We start from the raw sequence: 21,597 nt of genomic DNA on the forward strand, positions 1-21,597 counted from the left end.
AGTAGTTGTGGTGCACAGGCTCAGTAGTTGTGGCTTGCAGGCTCTAGAGCACAGGCTCAGTAGTTGTGGCCCACGGACTTAGTTGCTCCACAGCATGTGGGATCTTCCTGGACCAGGGATCGAACCTGTGTCCCTTGCATTCGCAGGTGGATTCTTAACCACTGCGCCACCAGAGAAGTCCAGAAGTATTGTTTCTGTATGAAGGAAAATACAGAATTAAAAATTAAATTGGTGTGTTACATAGGTACTTTGTGTTTGTAGGAAAAATACAGAATGTATAAAGGATGTAAGTAGCTCATCTTATTATTTCATTAAAATTGATCAAAGAAAAGAAAAATGTGTTCTTCCCACTCTTTGCCATATGTCCAGCCAGTTCCTTGCCTAGGAGGTAGTCTTTTTATACAAATGCTAGTATGCTTCACGTACTTCTCTTTAACTTGCTTCCTTTCACTGAAAGGTTTACATTGGAGGTCATTCTTTATTAGTTCACAATGTGCTCCCTTACTTCTTGTTTTAGGCCATGATTTGTTTAACTAGTCTAATATTGGTAAACAGGGTTTGTCTTAACTTTTGCTATAAAAGTGACACCATAGTGAGTATCTTTTATATCTATGGTTTCACATGACCCTAGGAAAAAACCTCATGGGATATATACATGTATAATTTTCATAGATATGGTGAAGTTACCCTGCATAAAGACTGTACCTATTTATTCTACCACCAGCAAGTATGATAAAGTCTGTTTTCCCTCCTTTTTCTCAGTACAGTATACCAGTGTCAGTATTTTTGATCTTGTGTATTACAGCTTTATTTTGTATTTCTCTTATGAGAGAGGTTGAATATATTTTATGTTTAAAAGCCATTTGTGCTTTCTGTTATGTATCTTTTGCCCATTTTTCTTTAGACTCTATTTATGTTCTGTTTATTTATAGGAGCTTTCATAGGTTAGAAATTAACTCTGTTTTTGGAATGTGAATTGCAAATATTACTTTCCAGTTTATTTTTCTTATGACTTGCATTGTGGTGTTTTCTTTAAATATAAAAAAATGTAGTCATATCAGTTTTCTTCCTTTGATGACTCCTGGGTTTGGGTTCATATTTTAGAAGAGGTTTCCACACAGATTAAAAAATCAAGCTCCCGTGTTTTCTTCTAACACCTAAAAAATTGCATTGGATTTTTTGATCCGTCTGGAATTTGTTTCAAACAAGGTACAAATTATGGCTCCAATTAATTTTTTAATATAAATTTATTTTATTTTATTTATTTGTTTTGGGCTGCGTTGGGTCTTTGTTGCTGTGGGGGGGGCTTTCTCTAGTTGCGGCGAGTGGGGGCTACTCTTCGTTGAGCTGCGTGGGCTTCTCATTGCGGTGGCTTCTCTTGTTGTGGAGCACAGGCTCTAGATGCGCGGATTTCAGTAGTTGCAGCATGTGGGCTCAGTAGTTGTGGCTCGTGGGCTCTAGAGCGCAGGCTCAATAGTTGTGGCGCACAGGCTTAGTTGCTCCACGGCATGTGCGATCTTCCCGGATCAGGGCTCAAACCCACGTCCCCTGCATTGGCAGGCGGATTCTTAACCACTGTGCCACCAGGGAAGCCCTCCAATTAATTTTTTTAAGATGATTACTCAATTGTCTTGTATCCTATTGCTATTTATTGAGTAATCTACCTAAACCATTTATACCTAACTAATATGAAGTGTCAACTTTGATATATACTAAATTTCTTTGTAGATTTAAACCTATTCTTGCACTTGTTTTTTGGGTCCATCCATCTATACGCTTTTGCATTTACAGTATATAACATTTTAATTGTTGTAACTTTATAACTGGTTTTAATAATTAGATGGGGCTAATCCTTACTCTGTATTTTCCAGAATTTGTGTGGCTGTTTTGCTTACTTTTCCGTGTAAAGTTTTTTGTTTTTGCTCATCCCCTACTTTATTGTCTATCCATTAAAGAAATTTTTTTTATTGTGGGTAAAATACACATAACATAAAATTTACCACTTTAAGCCTTTTTTACTATGTAGTTCATCATAGCTATAACTCTTCATCTTGTAAAACTGAAACTCTATACACATTAAACAGCAGTCCCCCATTTCCATCCCCTGTCCCCCAGCCCCTGGCAACCACCATTCGGTATACATTCTGACTCTCTGATTTTGCCTCTACTCTGAGTACTTCGTGTAAGTAGAATTACAGTATTTGTCTTTTTGTGACTGGCTTAGTTTGCTTAGCAGAATGTCCTCATGGTTCATTCATGTTGTAGCATGTGTCAGAATTCCCTTCCTTTCTAAGGCTGAATAATATCAGCCTGGGAGCAGATAAACTGAGAACCTGAACAAAACGGATGATTATCCAGGAAAATATAAACTACCAAAAACTACCTCCAGAAGAGGTGAAAAGTCTAAGCTGTCAGGTTACCATAGGAAAAATAAAGTTGTCAAAGGGTTGCCCATCTAAAGAGCAACTGGGGCCGTACTCTTACAAATAAGTTCTATCAATAAGAAAACATTTTAAGTATTTATTAGTAATTATTATTAATTTTGACTACTAATGCCTTTTAAGCAAATGCTAAAATATGCTTTTAGAAGATTTGATAAGGTTTAACATGCATTCATTATACAGTCTTGTTAAATTCTCATTATAAATATTTAATAAGAGAAAATGATTAATATTTAGTAAGATTATATTTTATGAAGAATGCATATGGAATCTTATCAAATGCCCTTTCAGCACCTATGGATATATTTTTCATTAAGTATCATTAAAGGAACAGTCTGATTAAAGAATAATAAGAAAGAATGTCTGTTATTACCACTCCCCACTATTATTTAACATTGTACTGCAGAAATCAGCTAGTGCAATCAGAGAAAAGAATGATAGAAGTATGTAAAGTGGCTGAAGAGGTAAAGTAATCATTACTTACAGATGATCTGACTGTTTACAGAGAAGCCCCAAGAGAATCAACTGGAAAGCTCTTTCAAACAAGTGATATGGCAGATTACAAAATTCATACTCAGAAATTCACAGCTTTCTTTCTTTTTTTTTTTTGCGGTACGCGGGCCTCTCACTGTTGTGGCCTCTCCCGTTGCGGAGCACAGGCTCAGTGGCCATGGCTCACGGGCACAGCCGCTCTGCGGCATGTGGGATCTTCCCGGACCGGGGCACGAACCCATGTCCCCTGCATCGGCAGGCGGACTCTCAACCACTGCGCCACCAGGGAAGCCCCTCAGCTTTTTTAAAAATGGGAAAACGAGAGTGTTTTGTATTACTTGTATGTGCTTAAAAGAAATCTGGAGCAGATACAGTAGAAACAAAGTACTTTGACTGTCCATGCAGGGGTATAAATGGGGCAGATGGGAAATAGGCAGATGGGCCAACAGCATCAGGAGAATAACATTTCGCTGTACACCTTTTTGTACTTTCTGGCTATCTTCTTTTAAGAAATTAATTTATTTTTAAACCAGTGTTAAATAAATCAAATTAAAAATATGTGATAGCTCTAAGTTGATAGAGGGCTCATATAAATAAGACAAATGTTCTTTTTCTAAAAATATTTATTTATTTATTTCTTTGGCTATGCTGGGTCTTAGTGGCGTCATGCGGGATCTTTGTTGTCGCATGCAGGCTCTCTAGTTGCGGGATGTAGGCTCTTAGTTGTGGTGTGCGAGATCTAGTTCCCTGACCAGGGGTTGAAGCTGGGCCCCCTGCATTGGGAGCGTGGAGTCTTAACTGCTGGACCTCCAGGGAAGTCCCAAGACAAATGTTCTTACCCTCTGCCATTTTTCTAGAAGTCTCTTTTAATTAATTAATTAATTTTTTATTAATTTTTATTGGAGTAGAGTTGATTCACAATGTTGTGTTAGTTTTTTTAATTAACTTATTGAAGTATACAGAAGTTGATTTTAGATCATTTTAAACTATATAATAGTTTATATTCTTCGCCATTTATATACAATACAAACTTTCTTAAATGTTTTTAAAATCTTAAATTACTTTAAAATTAAAACTGCTTGGAACTCATCTTTTTATGATATCATGGAACATGTATGTAGTAACTTTAATGCAAATTTTGGTTGTATATGACCTTGTGCAAGTTATTTAAGCTGACTCAGTTTTCCCTCCTGTAAAATGGAGATAATAACTATTCTGTAGGTTATTTTGGGTAATTATATAGTAAGTAGCTCTTGTGATGATGCTGGATATAAAATTGTTTCATTTCCATTTGGATATAGATGAAGTATTTATATAAGAACAGTGCTGGGTTTTTTGGGTTTTTTTTTTGCAGTACGTGGGCCTCTCACTGTTGTGGCCTCTCCCGTTGTGGAGCACAGGCTCTGGACGTGCAGGCTCAGCAGCCATGGCTCACGGGCCCAGCCGCTCTGCGGCATGTGGGATCTTCCCGGACCGGGGCACGAACCCATGTCCCCTGCATCGGCAGGCGGACTCTCAACCACTGCGCCATCAGGGAAGCCCGAACCGTGCTGTTTTAAATGAGGATTAGAAACTGTACGGTTTTCTTCACTGATTGCTTCCTTTTTTTTTAAGCTTTTTTAAAAATTAATTTTATTGGAGTATAGTTGCTTTACAATGTTGTGTTAGTTTTTACTGTACAGCAAAGTGAATCAGTTATACATATACGTATGCCCAATCTTTTAGATTTCCTTCCCATTTAGGTCACTACAGAGCATTGAGTAGAGTTCCCTGTGCTGTACAGTAGGTTCTCATTACTTACCTATTTTATATAATCAGTTGCTTCCTTTTGATTGCCTCCATTTTTCTTTTCTTCTTGGACCCTTAGGTGAATTGAACATTTTACACTTGCATAGTTTTTTGTACAATACTTTGTCTGTAAATTATATTAATACCCAAGTGATGTTTTAAAAACTCATCTAGTCTGTTGTGATGTATCAAGTAGGGATAAATCTTAACATTTGTATTACTTATCTAGAGCTACATTTATCTGGAAACAAGACTTTGCTAAAGAGCATATGGACAACAGGTGATCTAATCCATGCATTGTGCATAAATTGATTAATGGTTTAAATTTTGGCTTGTACCACTTGATAAAAGAAGCTTTCTATTAGGTTCTTGGCAGGATCTTGAAATGTGATTTTTTTCTAAATTTGGGTAACTTCTTCTGATGTTGCTTGTTTGGTCAGGGCAGAAATAAGTTTTCTCTCAACTTTTGTTTTCTGTAATTAAGAACAAATAATAAATGTTTTGATCTATGAAAATGTTTTAAACAATAATATTCCTTAGGTTTTATTGTGAAAGCTTGTATAAGACCATGTCATTAATGTGGTTTTGCCAGGGAATGAGGGAGGATTTTTTTTGTTTTTTTTTTCCTGCGGTGCCACATGGTTTGCGGGATCTTAGTTCCCCAACCAGGGATTGAACCCGGGCCACGGCAGTGGAAGTGCAGAGTCCTAACCACTGGACCACCAGGGAACTCCCGGGGGAAATTCTGTTTCAGTGAATTTACTTGGTAAAATATAGTATGTCTAGTTTTCCTTAGTATTAAGCTGCCAGTTGTCAATTACTTTGTCAATGTACTCACCTATAGCAGTGCCTAACCCATTTGCTCCCTGAAAATCAAGATAAGCAAATTTACCAAGAATTTTATGTTAAATAAAATCAAGTGAAAAAAGGCCTGTGTACTTGAGTTACTGACAAGTGCATAGGTTTTATGAAAGCTAATTTGAGAGCTGGGGACTTTTTTTTTTTTTTGGTTTATTTCTGAGCTTTGAGTTTTGTTCTAATGGGATAAGGTGTTTGTTAGATAAATGAATTGTAGATGATGAATATACACTTACCTGGTATAGTCAGGAAGTGAGTGAATATTTCAGTTACCAAGGAATTACAGAATATTATAGGTGATATTACCAGTTTTTCAAGAATTAGAATGCACGTAATTTGTACTTAATCTTTGGTGAATGTAATTTAGTATCTCTGGTTCAGATGTTCGGCTCTTAAAAATCTTTCCAAGGCTTCCCCCTAATTTAATTAAAAAGACAAGAAAAAAGTAATGTCCTGCATGATTGGGCCTCCAACCTTCTCTCTCAGTCTTTCCTCGTCTTGCCCTTTGTTTTCAGGTACATAGATCTTCCTTCAGCTACTGGAACTTGCCATATGTTTTTCTTCCTCTGAGCATTCCCCTGTCATGTTTGCACCCTCTGGCTGTGAGGTCCCCCTCTCTCTTTGCCAGTGGTTTACTCTGTTTGTCTGTTGAGCTCAGCTCAAACTTCACTTCCTCAGAGGAATCTTCTTTAAAACCACCAGAGTTCCAGACCCTTGTTGTACGTGCTTCCTTTGCATCTTTTTTTTTGCCTCTATAGTAGCACTTATAGTAATTGTAATTACATAGCTAATTGGGAAACATTGTTGAATGCCTACCTTCAGAGTTAAAATGTAGGCTCCATGAAAGCAGGGACCGTCTCGTTGTTTCTCGAAGTATCTTTAATGCTCAGCCTACTGTTTGACAAGCAGCAGGCAGTCAATCAGTATTTACTGAATAAGTGAACCAATAAGTAGTGCTCAGACAACATTATTCGTAATTTCCCTGCACATATGTAGAAGACTCTGTTAAAAGTTGTTACAGATTGCTTGTAGTATTAACCAGTTTTTATCATTGTGTAGCGTCCTAGGTGAAAGCTTATGTAAACCTGGACACATTTTTTTTCAATTAAAATAGGTGAACAATGAACGTAAAAGCAATTATCTTTTTCTTTTTAAGTGTAAGATGTTGATGGTTTCTTAGAAGGGGCAGCTTGTAAATTTTAACTCTTGGGACTTCCCTGGTGGTCCAGTGGGTAAGACTCTACGCTCCCAATGCAGGGGGCCCGGCTTCAGTCCCTGGTCAGGGAATTAGATCCCGCATGCCTGCCACAATAAAGAGTTCTCATGTTGCAACTAAGAAGTCCGCATGCCTCAACTAAGAGTGCGTGCTGCAACTAAGAAGTCTGCATGGCGCAACTAAGAAGTCCGCATGCTGCAATTAAAGACCCAGGTGCCACAACGAAGATCCCGTGTGCTGCAACTAAGACCTGGGGCAGCCAAAAAAAAAGAAAAGTTAACTTTTGCCTACTGTTCTTTTCACCTTAAACATCAGTGAAATTAAATACACCCTATTAGAAAATTTTTCCCATTTTTTGAAATTAATGAACACAGATATAATGCTGGCTCCAAAACACTTTTTGTTCATGACAGGAAAGTGACACACACATTCTGCTATGTAGCTTAGTGGCATTTCGGATGTGTGAATGTGTTCAATGTTTATATGTTTTCTCATTTTCTGCTACCAAGTCATATTAAATGAGATTATATATTATTAAAGCATGAAAATAAATAAAATATTGAGTACATAATTAATTTAATGAATATTTCTTAAAAAGCAAACAAAAAACAAATATTTCTTGAGTTCCAACCATGTGCCAGACACTGGGTATATAATAAGTGAACAAAATGGATAGGGTTGGGAATTTCTTGGAGGTCCAGTGGTTAGGACCTCCAGGGAATTAGGAGTGCTTTCACTCCGAGGACCTGGGCTCTATCCCAGGTCAGGGAGCTAAGATCCTGCAAGGCGTGCAGTGCGGCCAAAAAACAAACAAACAAAATAGATAGGGTCCCTGCCCTCGTGGGATTTACTCTTCAGTTGTAGAGATGGGCCACAATCTGATAATCACACAAATAAATAATGACAACCAGATGTGTACTATGAAAGGAGAAGGTAGGAGAGCATTAACTGGAGACTCCTGACCTAGTCTGGGTAGTGGGAGAAGGACAGTTTTCCCTGAGAAAGTGACATTTGAGAAGAGATCTGAAGGAAGGAGCGTTAACTGCTGGGGAAAGTTCCAGGCAGAGAGAACAGAATGTGCAGAGGCCCTGAGGCAGGAGAGCCTGTCTTTGAAGAACGGAGGGGAAGGCCAGTGGACCTAGATGAGAGAAGGATATGGGAAAGTGTTTCAACACAGAGCTGGCAGGGTGGTCAGAGAGCAGATCAAACACTGAGGATTGAGTCACTAAAATGTGATTACTGTCACCAGTGTAGAAATGTAGGAAATCTAAATGTCCATCAGTAGGTGACTAGTGACATAAGTTATGGTGTAACAATGTAAAGGAATACTATATAGCTGTAAAAAAATGAGGAAGTTTACTACCTACCCAGAAAAATAAATGTAAATTTAATACTGAAATTTAAATAAAGAACCTTTAAAAAGGGGAAAAACCTGACCCAATGATATATGTTTTGTACTATATGAAAATAATTCTTTTGGTATAGTAAGTTATCCTTTTATATATGGATTTATTGTAATAGTAATTATGTATTTTGTTTTATTTTGAGGATATATTTATTGTATTTCAAGGCAAATATATTTTACAAATTAGCATAGTAGTTAAGAACATGTCTGCTGGTCTAAGATCCTGACTTCATATTCTGGCATTGCCATTTACACAGTTGATTAACTGGCCAAATTACTTCAACTCTCTAAAGCTCAGTTTTGCCATGTGTAAGATGCGAACAGTAATAACATTTACCTGATAGAGTTGTGATATGAATTGAATGAGATTATATAGGTGAAGCACTTAGATGTGCTCATCACCTAGCAAAAAGTTATATACTGTCACTTTTTATGAAAATATCTTCTCATTAATACCATTTATCAAAAGTTAGAGTGCAGAAAGAGAATACTGAAGAAAGTTATATCAAAAATTTATGGTAGGGCTTCCCTGATGGCGCAGTGGTTGGGAGTCCGCCTGCCGATGCAGGGGACGCGGGTTCGTGCCCCGGTCTGGGAGGATCCCACATGCCGCAGAGCAGCTGGGCCCGTGAGCCATGGCCGCTGGGCCTGCGCGTCTGGAGCCTGTGCTCCACAACGGGAGAGGCCACAACAGTGAGAGGCCCGCGTACCGCAAAAAAAAAAAAAAAAAAATTTATGGTAGTTGCCTCTCAGAGGTGGGATTATGGCTGCTATTTGTTATCTGTTTTATTGTTGTGTATATTTTCCAAACTTTGAAACGTGAGCATGTATTTAAAATTACTATTGCCTTCCATTGAAATATGCTGGCTTTGCTGAAATTTAATTTTTAGTAACATCTTTTTCAGCAGTGTGAGAAAGTCTACAAACCCCGATTCAAGTGATGTTAGTTCTGTAAATGTATTCATAATTATTTTTGCTTTCTTCCTTATATTTTGATTAACGTTGTACCAATTTAAAAGGCTTTGTGCCCACAGCTGCTAAGTTGTGTTTGGAAGGGAAAGGGGCTTGCATTTTGAGACCATCTGTGGGAGTTGAATTGTCTGAGTCTGACAAGAGATCATGGCAGATGGTGAGGTCACTAAGATTGACTTTTTGAGCTTGACATAATGTGTTCATGAAGCTGGAAGAAGAAATCTGACTTAATTTTTTACCCAACAGCAGAGCATGGTGACAGGAAGAGTACAATTGTTGAGTCTGGATGAAACATAAGGCATCAGTGCACATGACTGGTTTATCTTTGAGAATCACCAATACTGCCAAAGATGGCAGTTTCTTGAAACATTCAGTGCTGCATTTATTTACTTTCTAGGCCCTTGATTTAAGTCATATACTGCAAATGAAGACAGTGTAAAAGAAAGATAAAAGCTTTAAAAATACTTAGAAATGTATATTTTTAATTAAAAGGTTATAGGCTATCACTCAAAGCCTGTACAGCATACTTCTTCATTTTTAATTGAATGAAGATGTCTGTTGCAATCCCATTTCTTTTTATAACATTTATCTTAATGTAATTTTATATCATTTAAATTACACTTGAAGGTTTATGCTTCCTGTTTCTGTCATCTACTAGGACGTCTCCAGTACCTGGATTCGTGTTTTGCCCGTAGTGGGTATTCAGTAAATGCTGGATAGATAGATAAATTAATGAAGGAAGTTATTGCCGACTCTTGTTAATTTTAGATGAGTTTTTCTTAACCACAGTTAAACACTTGTTTTTTCTCCTTTAAACTTGGATTTAAATGTAATAGCATTGTAAACTTGGATTTAAATGTAATAGCATTTTACCACATTTAAATGTATTTATCACTTCAACTACATGTGAATTAAGTATTATTTATTTTGGAGGAAGAAACCTTAATTTGTCATGAGTCAGTGAACCACTTTTTTCTTTAACATTGATTACCTTTTGCTAGGCAGTGTCCTAATTATTTTCCAAGTCTTGACTCATTTAATTAAGTAGATGCACTAATACTATTTTGTAGATGAAGAGATTGAGGCACAGAGATATTAATGTAAATGTGCTCAAAATATTCATGTACTTTGGCTCTATTTCAAACTTTTATCATTTAGGTAACATTTAGAGGTTGCAGTTTATGCTTATCTTTGGTGAGAAGATGCAAAGGGAATTCTAAACAAAATTATGTTTTGTCTTATTAAGCTCAGTTAATGTGGCTACAAAGTATTTTTATTGGTTGCCTCCTGTTACAGTGTGTTGAAATAGTAACACCCTGTTATTTCTTCTTGTTTGCATGAGTAACAGTGTCACTCAACAACCTGGCCCTTAGGAAATATAATCCCATACTGAACACTGAGTATAATAAGGAAGCAGATGCATGGAAACAAGGAGCACCAGCCATTACAAGCATACTCTGGAAACGAAGAAATGGGGAGGGGGGAAAACGGCATTTACTAGCTGAATCTAGTAGCCCAGCCCAGTGATGGTCTGCTTATATTTCATTGGCTAGAATTATGTCATGGTCAACCCATCTGAGGGGGAGACAGAATGTAGTAGTTTCAGTTGGGCATATTACTACCTTCAACTTCTCCTAAGGAAGAGGAGGAAAATGATATTGGGTAGGCAACAGGATCTGCCTTAGGTAGATACAGCAGGTTTCTAAAATTTAGCAAGTACTTTGGGTAGAAAAGAGTCTATTTTGTTGTTGTTATAACTATATTTCAATAGGTCATTAGACCATCTAAAAAATATTTAAAACTGATTTTTTTTTGGCTGTTTGGAGTGTTCAGTGTTTATGTATTTATAAATTGGAGGACATTTGTTACATTGCCTTGGGTGATACAGTTGCTTTTCACTTTGACACAATGTATCTAACTTACTCCTAATGAAACAGCACAACTCAGATGGGACTTGAGTCCCAGATTGGGACTTGAACCCACAAGTTGAGACTCAAACCCAGCCAAAACCCAGACTGGGACTCTAACCCATGGGCTGGGACTCAGACCCAGCCAAAACCCAGACTGGGACTTGAACCCACTGTCTTTTAATTGAGATCACACATCTTGTCTCAGGATGTAATGAAGCTCAGGTTCTTTATGTCTCGTCACAGAAAGAATTTAGTGAGAGGCAAAGTGATAGGTAAGAAGTGGATTTATTTAGAGAGATACACATTGCACAAACAGAATGTGGTCCGTCTGAAAAGGTGAGAATGGCCCTGGGGAAAACACACTCCACAGACAGAGTGTGGGCCATCTCAGAAGGCAGGAGGCCCCAAAATATGGAGTGGTTAGTTTTTATGGGCTGAGTAATTTCATAGCCTAACGAGTGGGAGGATTATTCCACCTCTCTTGGAGAAGGGACGGAGATTTCCAGGAATTGGGCCACTACTGTCCACTTCTTGGCCTTTTATGGTTGGCCTTGGAACTGTCATGGCGCCTGTGGGTGTGTCGCTTAGCATATGCTAATGTATTACAGTGGGCCTGTAATGAGGCTCAAGGTCTCCTGGAAGTCGATCTTCTGCCCTCTTGGACCTAATTGGTTCTAACCTGTTTTATGTCGTAACCTCAAGGGCTATGTCATTCTTTCAAAGGTTGTGCCCTGCCCCCTTCCCTCCTGTTTCACTGATATAACCCTGAAAAACTCTGTATACCTATTTTTCAAATGAGGACACTGAAGCTCAAAGAGGTTAAGTCACTTGTTCAAGGTCACACAGCTAATAAGTGTCAGCTCAGACTGAGCCTAAGTTAAAAAAAGAAAAATCATGCTCTTTTCACTCTGCTACACTGCTGCTTATTATATGTCTACTTCAAGCAGGACACTTAGAACCAGTTGTTATTTTAATTTTTTTTTCCTATTTCATTAATTCTTTTTTTTTTTAAATTAATTTATTTATGGCTGTGTTGGGTCTTCATTGCTATGCACAGGCTTTCTCTAGTTGCGGTGAGCTGGGGCTACTCTTCTTTGCGGTGCGCGGGCTTCTAATTGCGGTGGCTTCTCTTGTTGCGGAGCATGGCTCTAGGCACGTGGGCTTCAGTAGTTGTGGCACGTGGGCTCAGTAGTTGTGGCTCGCGGGCTCTGGAGCGCAGGCTCAGTAGTTGTGGTGCACAGGCTTAGTTGCTCCTCGGCATGTGGGATCTTCCCGGACCAGGAATCGAACCCGTGTCCCCTGCATTGGCAGGCAGATTCTTAACCACTGCACCATCAGGGAAGCCCCCTATTTCATTCATTCTTACTCTTCTGTTTCTTTTCTTCTTTCTTTGAGTTCCCACTGATCTTTTAAAAAGCTTGTAAGTTGATTACTTAATGAATGAAGAGAAATGTAAATTTACTTCTAAGTACTATTTCAGCTGCACTTTACCGTTTTTTTTTATTATTGTTTTCATTGTCATTCAGTTCTAAACATTTTAAATTTCCTTCTCTAATTCATGGATTGTTTTAGCCATGCTATAGTTTTATTTTCTAAATATACAACTTTAGAAAAAAATGACTCCTAATTTAATTTCATTGTGGTCAGAGACCATAATCTGTATAATATTGTCTCTGAAATTTGTTGCTACTCCATTGGTGATTTTGTATGTGGACAAATTTTGTAAGTCTGTGCTTAAAGAGATGTTTCATATCTGTTAGCTACAGAGTTTTATGTAGATATATTAAACTTGCTTAAAATATTAATCTTCAAAATGCAATACTTACATTTTAGCCTTAAATTCCTTAGTGTGACTATGTCAGGTAGTTTGGTGAATGGGATGTCATGAACTTGTGCTTTATTATTTACGTCATATTTGTAACACTGAAGAGGACATAAGAAATAACTGATAAATGTGAAGCAGTTCCATTGTAGGAACTTGATTTTCATATTAGGTCATGACAGACGTGAACAGATCTGCAGCTACAGTGGGAAAGCAAAAATCACAGTCGTAGTTCAGGTCTTGCTTGGGTTTTTAAATATATGTTTTCTTTATCATTGAAAAATTATATTGCTTTACTGAAAAGTAAAAACATCTCCCCACCCCCCCAAGCCCCAACAGTTTGACTTGCAGATTCAAATTCTAGCAGAGAAGGCGGACATATGGAGCCTCCATTTCTTTAAGTCCCTATTATTTATGGCCTTTTTGAAGTGAAATTTTATTTTATCCTTCCCCTTGAATGTCTTATAAAAGTTTTAATTTTGAAATAATTTTTTTTTTTTTTTTTTTTTTGCGGTATGCGGGCCTCTCACTGTTGTGGCCTCTCCCCTGCGGAGCACAGGCTCCGGATGCGCAGGCTCAGCGGCCATGGCTCACGGGCCCAGCCGCTCCGCAGCATGTGGGATCTTCCCGGACCGGGGCACGAACCCGCGTCCCCTGCATCGGCAGGCGGACTCGCTACCACTGCGCCACCATGGAAGCCCAATTTTGAAATAATTTTAAAATAAAAGTTGCAGAAATAGGGCAGAGACCTCCTGAGTACCCTTCACCCAGATTGACCAATTGTCAACATTTTGCCACATATGCTTTATCACTCCCACTTTCTCCATATATAGAGATTATATATTTTTTTCGTCATTTGAAAGTAAGTAGCTCCTATCATACCCTTTCACTACTAAATATTTTGGTATATTTTTTCTAAGAATCAGGACATTTACTTAAAAAAAAGAGCACAATCCTCTGATCAAAAAAGCAAGAAATGAAACAATACAGTTATCTAGCCTGTGGACCATGTCTTGATTTCTCCAATTGCCCTTGGTCTTCATAGCAATTATTTTTTGTGGTTCAGAATCCAGTCCGGGATCATGCATTAAATTTAATTTTCATATGACTTTAGTCTTTTAAAATCTGGACTGTTTCTTTAAGCCTCCTTTGTCTTTCATGATACTAATACTTTTTTAAGAGCTCAGGCCATTATTTCATAGAATGTCTCTCAATTTGAATTTCTCAGTTGCTGCCTCATGATTAGATTTAGATTATACATTTTGGGAAATACCTCAGAAGTGATACTGTACCCATTGCCGTGCACTTGAGGAGATGCATGATGTTGGTTTGTCTCATTGTTGGTTGTCATTTGGTAGCTTTGATCACCTTGGATGAAGTGGTATGTGCCAGGTTTCTGCACTGTAAAATTGGAATTAAGAGGTATTTTGTAGGGAAATATTTCAAGACTATGTAAATATCCTTTTGCTCACCAACTTTCATCTACTAGTTTTAGCATCTTTTGGTGATTCTTGCCCAATCCATTAATATCACAGTGTTTACAAATCGGTAGTTTTCTAACTGCTTCATTTCTTTATACATATTAGTTGGCATTGTATTGCAGAGAAGAGCTTTCCCTTCCTCCTCGTTATCTGTTTCTATCAGTATGGACTCCTGGATTATTATTTAATGGGTTTAGAATCTGTTCTAGTCTGTTGCTATCAGTATATACTTAGGTGCTTAATTGCCTCTTTAAACTAGCTTAAGTTGTCCCTTTAAGTTGTAGACCCTTTAAGCTGGCTCCTGTATACTTTTCATATGTCTCCATCATTTTTTCGAGCCCATACTTACTTTAGGTACAATACAATGTTCTAGGTTTATCTTATACATTACCTGCCCAGTGCTGGGAGTGGCTGTTTCTCCAAGAAGCCCTGGTGTTGCTTTCAGTGGATTATCTAAAACAGCATGGTATAATATTTCAAAGCCCAGTCTTTGTCACTTCTTAGCTGAGTTGATTTGGTCAAATTATTTAACATCTCTAAATCTCAATTTTTATCTGGAAAATGACAGTTAGAATGGTACCTATCTCACAGTGTTGTTGTGAGGGTTAATTTAGATAATTTAAAGAAGAATGCATGCCACATAGTAAATATGACATAAATGTTGCTTATTATTATTATTACATTATTATTCCCTTTTTTCCCTTTAACAGGATGTTCTTTTAAAGAATATTGAAGACGAAGTTTTTTGTTTTCTTTTGGTTTTTTGTTTGTTTTTTAATGGCTTTACAGAATTTTAAATTGAATACAATTTGACATGACGGCAAAAAATGTAAGTATCTGTAAATTTTTAAATGTAAGTATTTAAAAAATGAGTTGTACTTTTTCGTATGCGTATTTGCTTTGTCATTCTGATTAATGAAATTCAGTTTACCGGCATTAGTTGATCACTGTTTTTGTTCCTGCAAAGAATGAGATGGTAAACTTTAACACTGTTGAATATTGTGCCAGGTTGCTCCATCTCAACAGCTGCAAAATTGCTATCTCCAGAAGGTTTCCCACTCCCCCACCCCTCCTGTTTTGTGTGCTGTGATAAATTTGTTTTGGTGCTTGCTGGAGACTTACTTGGCATTATTGAGAAAAATCACTGTTTTCTTTGGCTCACATTTTTTCTTTTGGATTTACTCTTGGAAGTGTGTACAGTCAGATGTTATTCAGAAGAAGCTTGCTGTCCTCCATGAGATGATTTCTGAGGGAACATGAGACTTAGCTTTTTTGGAGAAGTTATTTCTGTTTTTCTTTTGCTTAAGGCTCTCACTTCTGAATCTACTTCCTTTCAAGTTACATTCTTATTATCACCCTGTATCAATGGATTTATTTCCAGTCATGGTGAAGGATTATGCCAGAAAAGAAATACTATAACATATAGGGAAATAATTTATTATAATTACTGTTCCCAGATTATGTTGGAATATTTGATTACAGGTAACAGAAACCAGCTTGGGCTACCTTAAACAAAAAGGGAATTTATTATAAAGATACCGGATGTCTCAGCGAATTCAAGAGGAGGAATTTAGTGGGTCCTCAGAAAGATCTGGGTCCAGAAACTTGAAATCTACCAGGAATCGAAGCAGTATTTGGTTTCCATTTGTCATCTCTGTTTGTTTCTGTGCATTGGCTTCATTACTCTCTGTCTCTCTGCAAAGCATCTTCCTCAGTTCTCAGTCAGCATCTTGATCTACTTGTTACAGTACCAGCCTATTCAGAGAGAGAGAGAGAGAGAGAGGGAGAGAGAGAGAGGGGTGAAGGAAATGGGGGCAGGCAGCCTGACAAATCCTGTCTGCCTATGTCAGCTCTAATTTCAGACTCCTTGGGAAGGACCTCTGGCACTACTCCAGCCTGATATCTGCTAGTAGTTTGGCTAGTTGTGACCAGAGGCAAGTGTTACATTGTATAAAAAGATCTTGTGAGCCACACAGATAGTTCCAGATACTACCCATTATACATTTAGAGAAGAGCATCAAAAACAAACAAACAAAAAACAGCCAAAAACCAAAAAAACACCCTGATTACTTATCTCTATTTTCCCATTATTGGCCTTTTAACACACAGGAGTAGCTATAAGCAGATATAGACTTTGGTTCATTATCATCTAATTAATTATTTTAGCATAAATTATCAGGAGTAGTCTGCTTTTTAAAAATTTTTTTCATTGGGGTACATTTGTTTTACAGTGTTGTGTTAGTTTCTACTGTACAGCGAAGTGGTGTTGAGTTCCCTGTGCTATACAGAGGGTTCTCGTTATTTATCTGTTTTATACATATTAGTGTATATATGTCAATCCCAATCTCCCAGTTCCAGCTTTCCCCCCTTGGTGTCCATACGTTTGTTCTCTACATCTGTGTCTCTATTTCTGCCTTGCAAACCGGTTCATCTGTACCATTTTTCTAGATTCCACACATATGGGTTAATATATGATATTTGTTTTTCGCTTTCTGACTTACTCTGACGGTCTCTAGGTCCACCCACGTCTCTACAAATGACCCAATTTCATTTCGTTCGTGTGGTATATGTACCACATCTTCTTTATCCATTAAGAGTAGTCTGTTTTAATCTATGGCTCTTGTATATATTCGTTTAAGTGCTGTCTGGGGAAAAGAAGAAGCAAATTTTTAGTCTGTGTATTGGGAATTTTCTTCCAGGATATTTCCTTGATTTTCCCTCCTCTAGAAAAAAGAGAATATAAAAGTTATCCTGAGCAACAAGATGGTTAACATTCAAGTAGCAAGTATATTTTGGCTTAAAAATGTACCTTAAATCTTCCTAGCCATATGTACAGTTTGCCATATTAAAAGTTGTTTCCCTAAAGTAACAAAGCATTTGAACCAGTGGTAACTATTCTCCCATAATTTCATTTGTATATTTGGAAGTAATCAAAGAGTATGCAAACAGTTTCTCTTTCCGCTACAGCAACCTAGGGGGAAAGGGCTACGTCATGAGCTGACCCTCTTCGGATTCCTTGGAGTTGGGGACATGGAGAGGTCAGGCCTCAGACTGGGCTGAAGCATGTGGGAAAGAATTGAAATAGGCTAAACGTTTAATCAAGTTCGCTAGCCATTCTGCAGTAGATAAGAACATTTTTGTGACTTTTAATATATTTTGTCAAGGTACTTACGGGAAGGCTCATACCAGTTTACAATGCCATGAACAACTCATTCTCATCTCCCCCCTCCCCATCTCTCTCCAACAAATAGATGTGTCTGACGCTGTTCCGGGCTCCTACCTTCTTGGGGTTTATAGTGTAGTGAGAGAAGATGGTAAATATATAATGTCAGGTAACGATAACAGTTATGAAGAAAAATAAAACAGGGTAAGAGGAGAGAAAGTGACAGTGATGAGGGAGATCTCTTTCAACAAGGTGTTCAGAAGAGTCCTCTTTAAGGAAATGATGTTTAGACAGAAGAATGCTCTTCAGTCTCAGTGCAAGAAGAAGGAGCCAGCCATGTGAATATCTGGGGCAAGAGCATTCCAGGTAGAGGCGGGAGAAAGTGAGGCTGTTCAAAGAGCAGCAAAGGACCAGTTGATAAGACGGAACAGAGTAATTAAGCCGGGGAGAGTGCGAGGCTCCAGGTCATGGGGAGCCTCAAACACTGGGATGAGCAGCGTGTGTTTTAAATGTCAGTGGGGAGCTATTGGAGGATTTGAGGATGGTTTCATGTCCTGACTTAGCATTTTCAAAAGCTTGTCTGGCTGCTGAGTGAATAGACTGCAGAGGGTCATAGTAGAAGTGGGGAACTCATTTGGTATTTGTCCCAGTAGTTCAGACATCAGAGTATGGTGACTTGAGCTGGGGTAATGATATTAGAGATGGGGAAAAGTAGTTGAATCTAAGATGTATTTGAAGGGACAGCCACCAGGACTTATTGAGTAATTAGGATATGGGGACAGGGAAGAAGTTAAAGATTTCTCAGCATTTGGCTTGTGTAACTGGGTAAGTGCCTTTGCGGTTTAATGAGAAGAGGAACCCTTGGGGAAGTGCAGGATTTTGTGGCAAACTCAAAAATTGTTTTGAATATATTAAAGTTGAGGGACCTGAAAACATCCAGGTGGAGATATTGACCAGGCAGTTAATATAATGATTAATAATGACTCTGGAGCTCAGGGGAAAGCTTGGGGCTGCATATAAAAATTTTGGAGTCATTTCATATTAGATTGATTATTTTAAAGCAGTATGATTCCATGAGATTATATAGTTCATGCGTGGCTAGAGAATACATAAGGACCAAGGTCTGAACGCAGGGAATATCCAACAATTGGGGAGGAGGAGAGGCAGCAAAGGACACTGAAGGAATGGACAGAAAGGAAGGAAAGAACGTTACCCTGATGATGTGGAAGCCAAGTGAAGACAGTGTTTCAGGAAGTGGGGGTGGAGCGATAATTGTGTCACATGCCGCTGAAAAGTGACTCTTAGATATAAAAGAGATTGCGCAGGTTTTATGGAAGAATTATTATTATTATTGTTATTTTTGCGGTATGCGGGCCTCTCACTGTTGTGGCCTCTCCCGTTGCGGAGCACAGGCTCCGGACGTGCTGGGCTCACGGGCCCAGCCGCTCCGCGGCACGTGGGATCCTCCCGGACCGTGGCACGAACCCGTGTCCCCTGCATCGGCAGGCGGACTCTCAACCACTGCGCCACCAGGGAAGCCCTGTGGAAGCATTATTAAACATATGTTCAAATATTTGCATCTTCAGTTCCTGTTTCTCATTTTGCATTTCTCTTATGAGAACAGTTTTTTGTGAAACGTTAGTTTTGCCTCAGCCATGCCATCCTAGGTCTCTTATGGTTGCAGGTGTTAGAAACCCTATTCAGAATCACTTAAGGCAAAACGTGGAATGTGTTGATTGGCATAACTGAAAAGTCTGGAGTACTCTGGCTTCAAATACAACCGGGTTCAGGGAAATGATAGGCATCAGGGCTCTGCCTCCCTTTTTCCAACTCTTGGCTTTATATTGTGGCATAATAGCCTACATTGGCCTTATAATGCTTATAAGGAGAAGAGAGGGAACTTTTCTTTTTTAGTATTTATATTTCAAATTCCATGGAGGAGCTTTGGTTAACTCTGCTTGGCCCACACGCTTAGACAAGTAGAGAAGGAAGTAGGGTACCATAAATGGTTTGCTGCTTCACTGTGGGTCCACTCCTATTGTCATAGCACATTTGAGGCTCCAAGATGAACAGCCCTACCAGAACTGCAGGGAGTGTGGGATGTTTCATTTTGCAAAAGGAAGTTCTGCAGAGCTGGCAATATATTCATTGTATCTGGGACAAAATTGTTATCAGGTAGTATCTAGTATCCAGTGATACTCTTTTAGTATCTCCAAAAATGGAGATGTGTTCTCACTTAAGTTCACTTAGTATACAATAAAGAATTTGAAAGATACTTTGAGATGTAATTTTTTGCCTTGTCAAAGAATCTTTTAACAATATGTAAGCCATAATACTCATTACAGAAAAATTAGAAAGTACAGATAAAGAAAAGAAACTAGCCTAGAGATTATCAGGAAAATTCTGCCTAAGAACAAACACATCTGGTATATACACAAATATATATATATATATATATATATACCCCAAAATCTATGTATATTATATTTTTTTTAATAAAAATGAGGCCAGACTGTTTTGTAACCTACTATTTAGCTTAGTCTCTATGATGAAAACCTTTTCTTGTCTTGATAACTCTGTAACATCATGTTAAATTGCTCTTTTATGTTATCTATTCTATGGACATTACACTAGTTTCCTAATATTGGCCGTTATTTCCATTTTTTCTCTTTTTTTTAACTTTTTGTTTATTTTTGTTTACTCATTGGATTATTTCCATGAAACAAAAGTCTTACGAAATTACTGGCCCAAAGAGTATGTACTTTTTGGACTCTTGATTCATATTGCTAAATTGCATTTCAGAAAGGTTGCACCAATTTACATATTCACTGGTGGTGTATGAAAGTGCCATTTCCCTTTATTTTCTTTCTAATCTTGGTCAATCTAATCAGCAAAAAAATGGTATGTAATTTACTACATTTCTCTAATTGCTAGTTAGGTCAAATTGGTATTCTCTGTGTTTATTGGTCATTTGTGTCTCTCTTATGAATTGTCTAGGTCAGTGTTGAAGTAGTAAGGCCATTGCCCTTTGAATTAACGACCCAAACTTGAATATTGCTTTGCCATTAATAAACATGTTCACATAATTATTTAATTTGGTCTAAAGAGCTGTCTGAGTTGCACACGTGTGTATTGTCATCCTCATTTTGCAGTGACTGTTCTAAGAATACCTTGCTTGTGAATGAATGGTAGAGCTGAACTTTGACCACACACAATCTTGCTTTGAATCTTTCAGTTATATCAGTCTGAAATGTTAAAGATCAGTGAAATTATAATGCTGTTATTGGGGAATATCGTTTGACTCTTAACATTTGGGCTTTGGATATTTTTTATTCAATAGACATTTAGTGACTGCTTACAGTATGCAACACAGTGTTTGAATATCCTGATAGAAAACTTTTCTCAGGATCTTATTAGATGAAAAATTTTACATAAAATTAGTTTACTTTTTTCTCTTGATCTGGAGAAACATGATATAGAAAGATCCTTTTTAAATGGACAGAATAAAGAAAGAATAGCTAATATTTTTAAATGCCTTTCCTACCCAACTTTTTCTACTTGCATATCTACTTTTTCTTTGAATCTTTAAACTATACAGTGTTTATGAAAGCAGAAATTAATACATTTTTGAAGTTTTAATTAAATAAATTTTAGTAGTATTTATTTAAGCTCTGAATACAAACACCTCCCCTCCATCCATGAGACCAAAAGTACACACACTATTGATTTACAATTGACTTTTATCTTTTTGGGGTATAACCTGTTGTTCACTAAGGTGCAGGTGTACAGCTGCTTAAAACATTTCCTAATTCGTTTGCTACTTCACTTAGAAGTAGCAAAAGTTAAACAGTAAGAGCAGGTGTTTAAATGTAACAGTAATCCAGTAACTGAACTCTCGTCTGTGAATATGTGGTTTTGGTTGAGGTTTTTGCCGTTATCTTTGTATAATAACAAAAAGGTATAAACGGATACTTTTGAAGTTATTGTAATGTATTAAATAATCACATTGTATGAAGCATGGAATATATTAAAGGCTGTCTTTGCCTTCT

General features: G+C 37.7%; 1 protein-coding gene and 1 non-coding gene across 8 annotated transcripts in view; one reads left to right on the forward strand and one right to left on the reverse strand.

The window, feature by feature from the left end:
* Nucleotides 1-21,597, forward strand: part of TFDP2 (transcription factor Dp-2) — a 164,961-nt gene that overhangs the window by 24,022 nt on the left and 119,342 nt on the right. For 2 of the 7 annotated variants that reach the window (XM_060149700.1, XM_060149702.1), the window contains exon 1: nucleotides 15,111-15,214. The exons of 2 other annotated variants lie outside the window; for them this stretch is intronic. In XM_060149700.1, the coding sequence (XP_060005683.1) occupies nucleotides 15,200-15,214 (15 nt within the window). In that variant the 5' untranslated portion in view covers nucleotides 15,111-15,199. Of the gene's footprint in view, nucleotides 1-15,110; nucleotides 15,215-21,597 lie in introns of those variants that run through there. 3 more of the 7 variants (XM_060149704.1, XM_060149701.1, XM_060149705.1) reach the window with 3 other exon arrangements.
* Nucleotides 5,379-5,450, reverse strand: TRNAG-UCC (transfer RNA glycine (anticodon UCC)). Its single transcript has one exon. It is a non-coding gene; the product is annotated as a tRNA-Gly (tRNA).

This window comes from Lagenorhynchus albirostris, chromosome 5 (assembly GCF_949774975.1).
Source record: "Lagenorhynchus albirostris chromosome 5, mLagAlb1.1, whole genome shotgun sequence".
In the NCBI taxonomy this organism is placed as follows: domain Eukaryota; kingdom Metazoa; phylum Chordata; class Mammalia; order Artiodactyla; family Delphinidae; genus Lagenorhynchus; species Lagenorhynchus albirostris.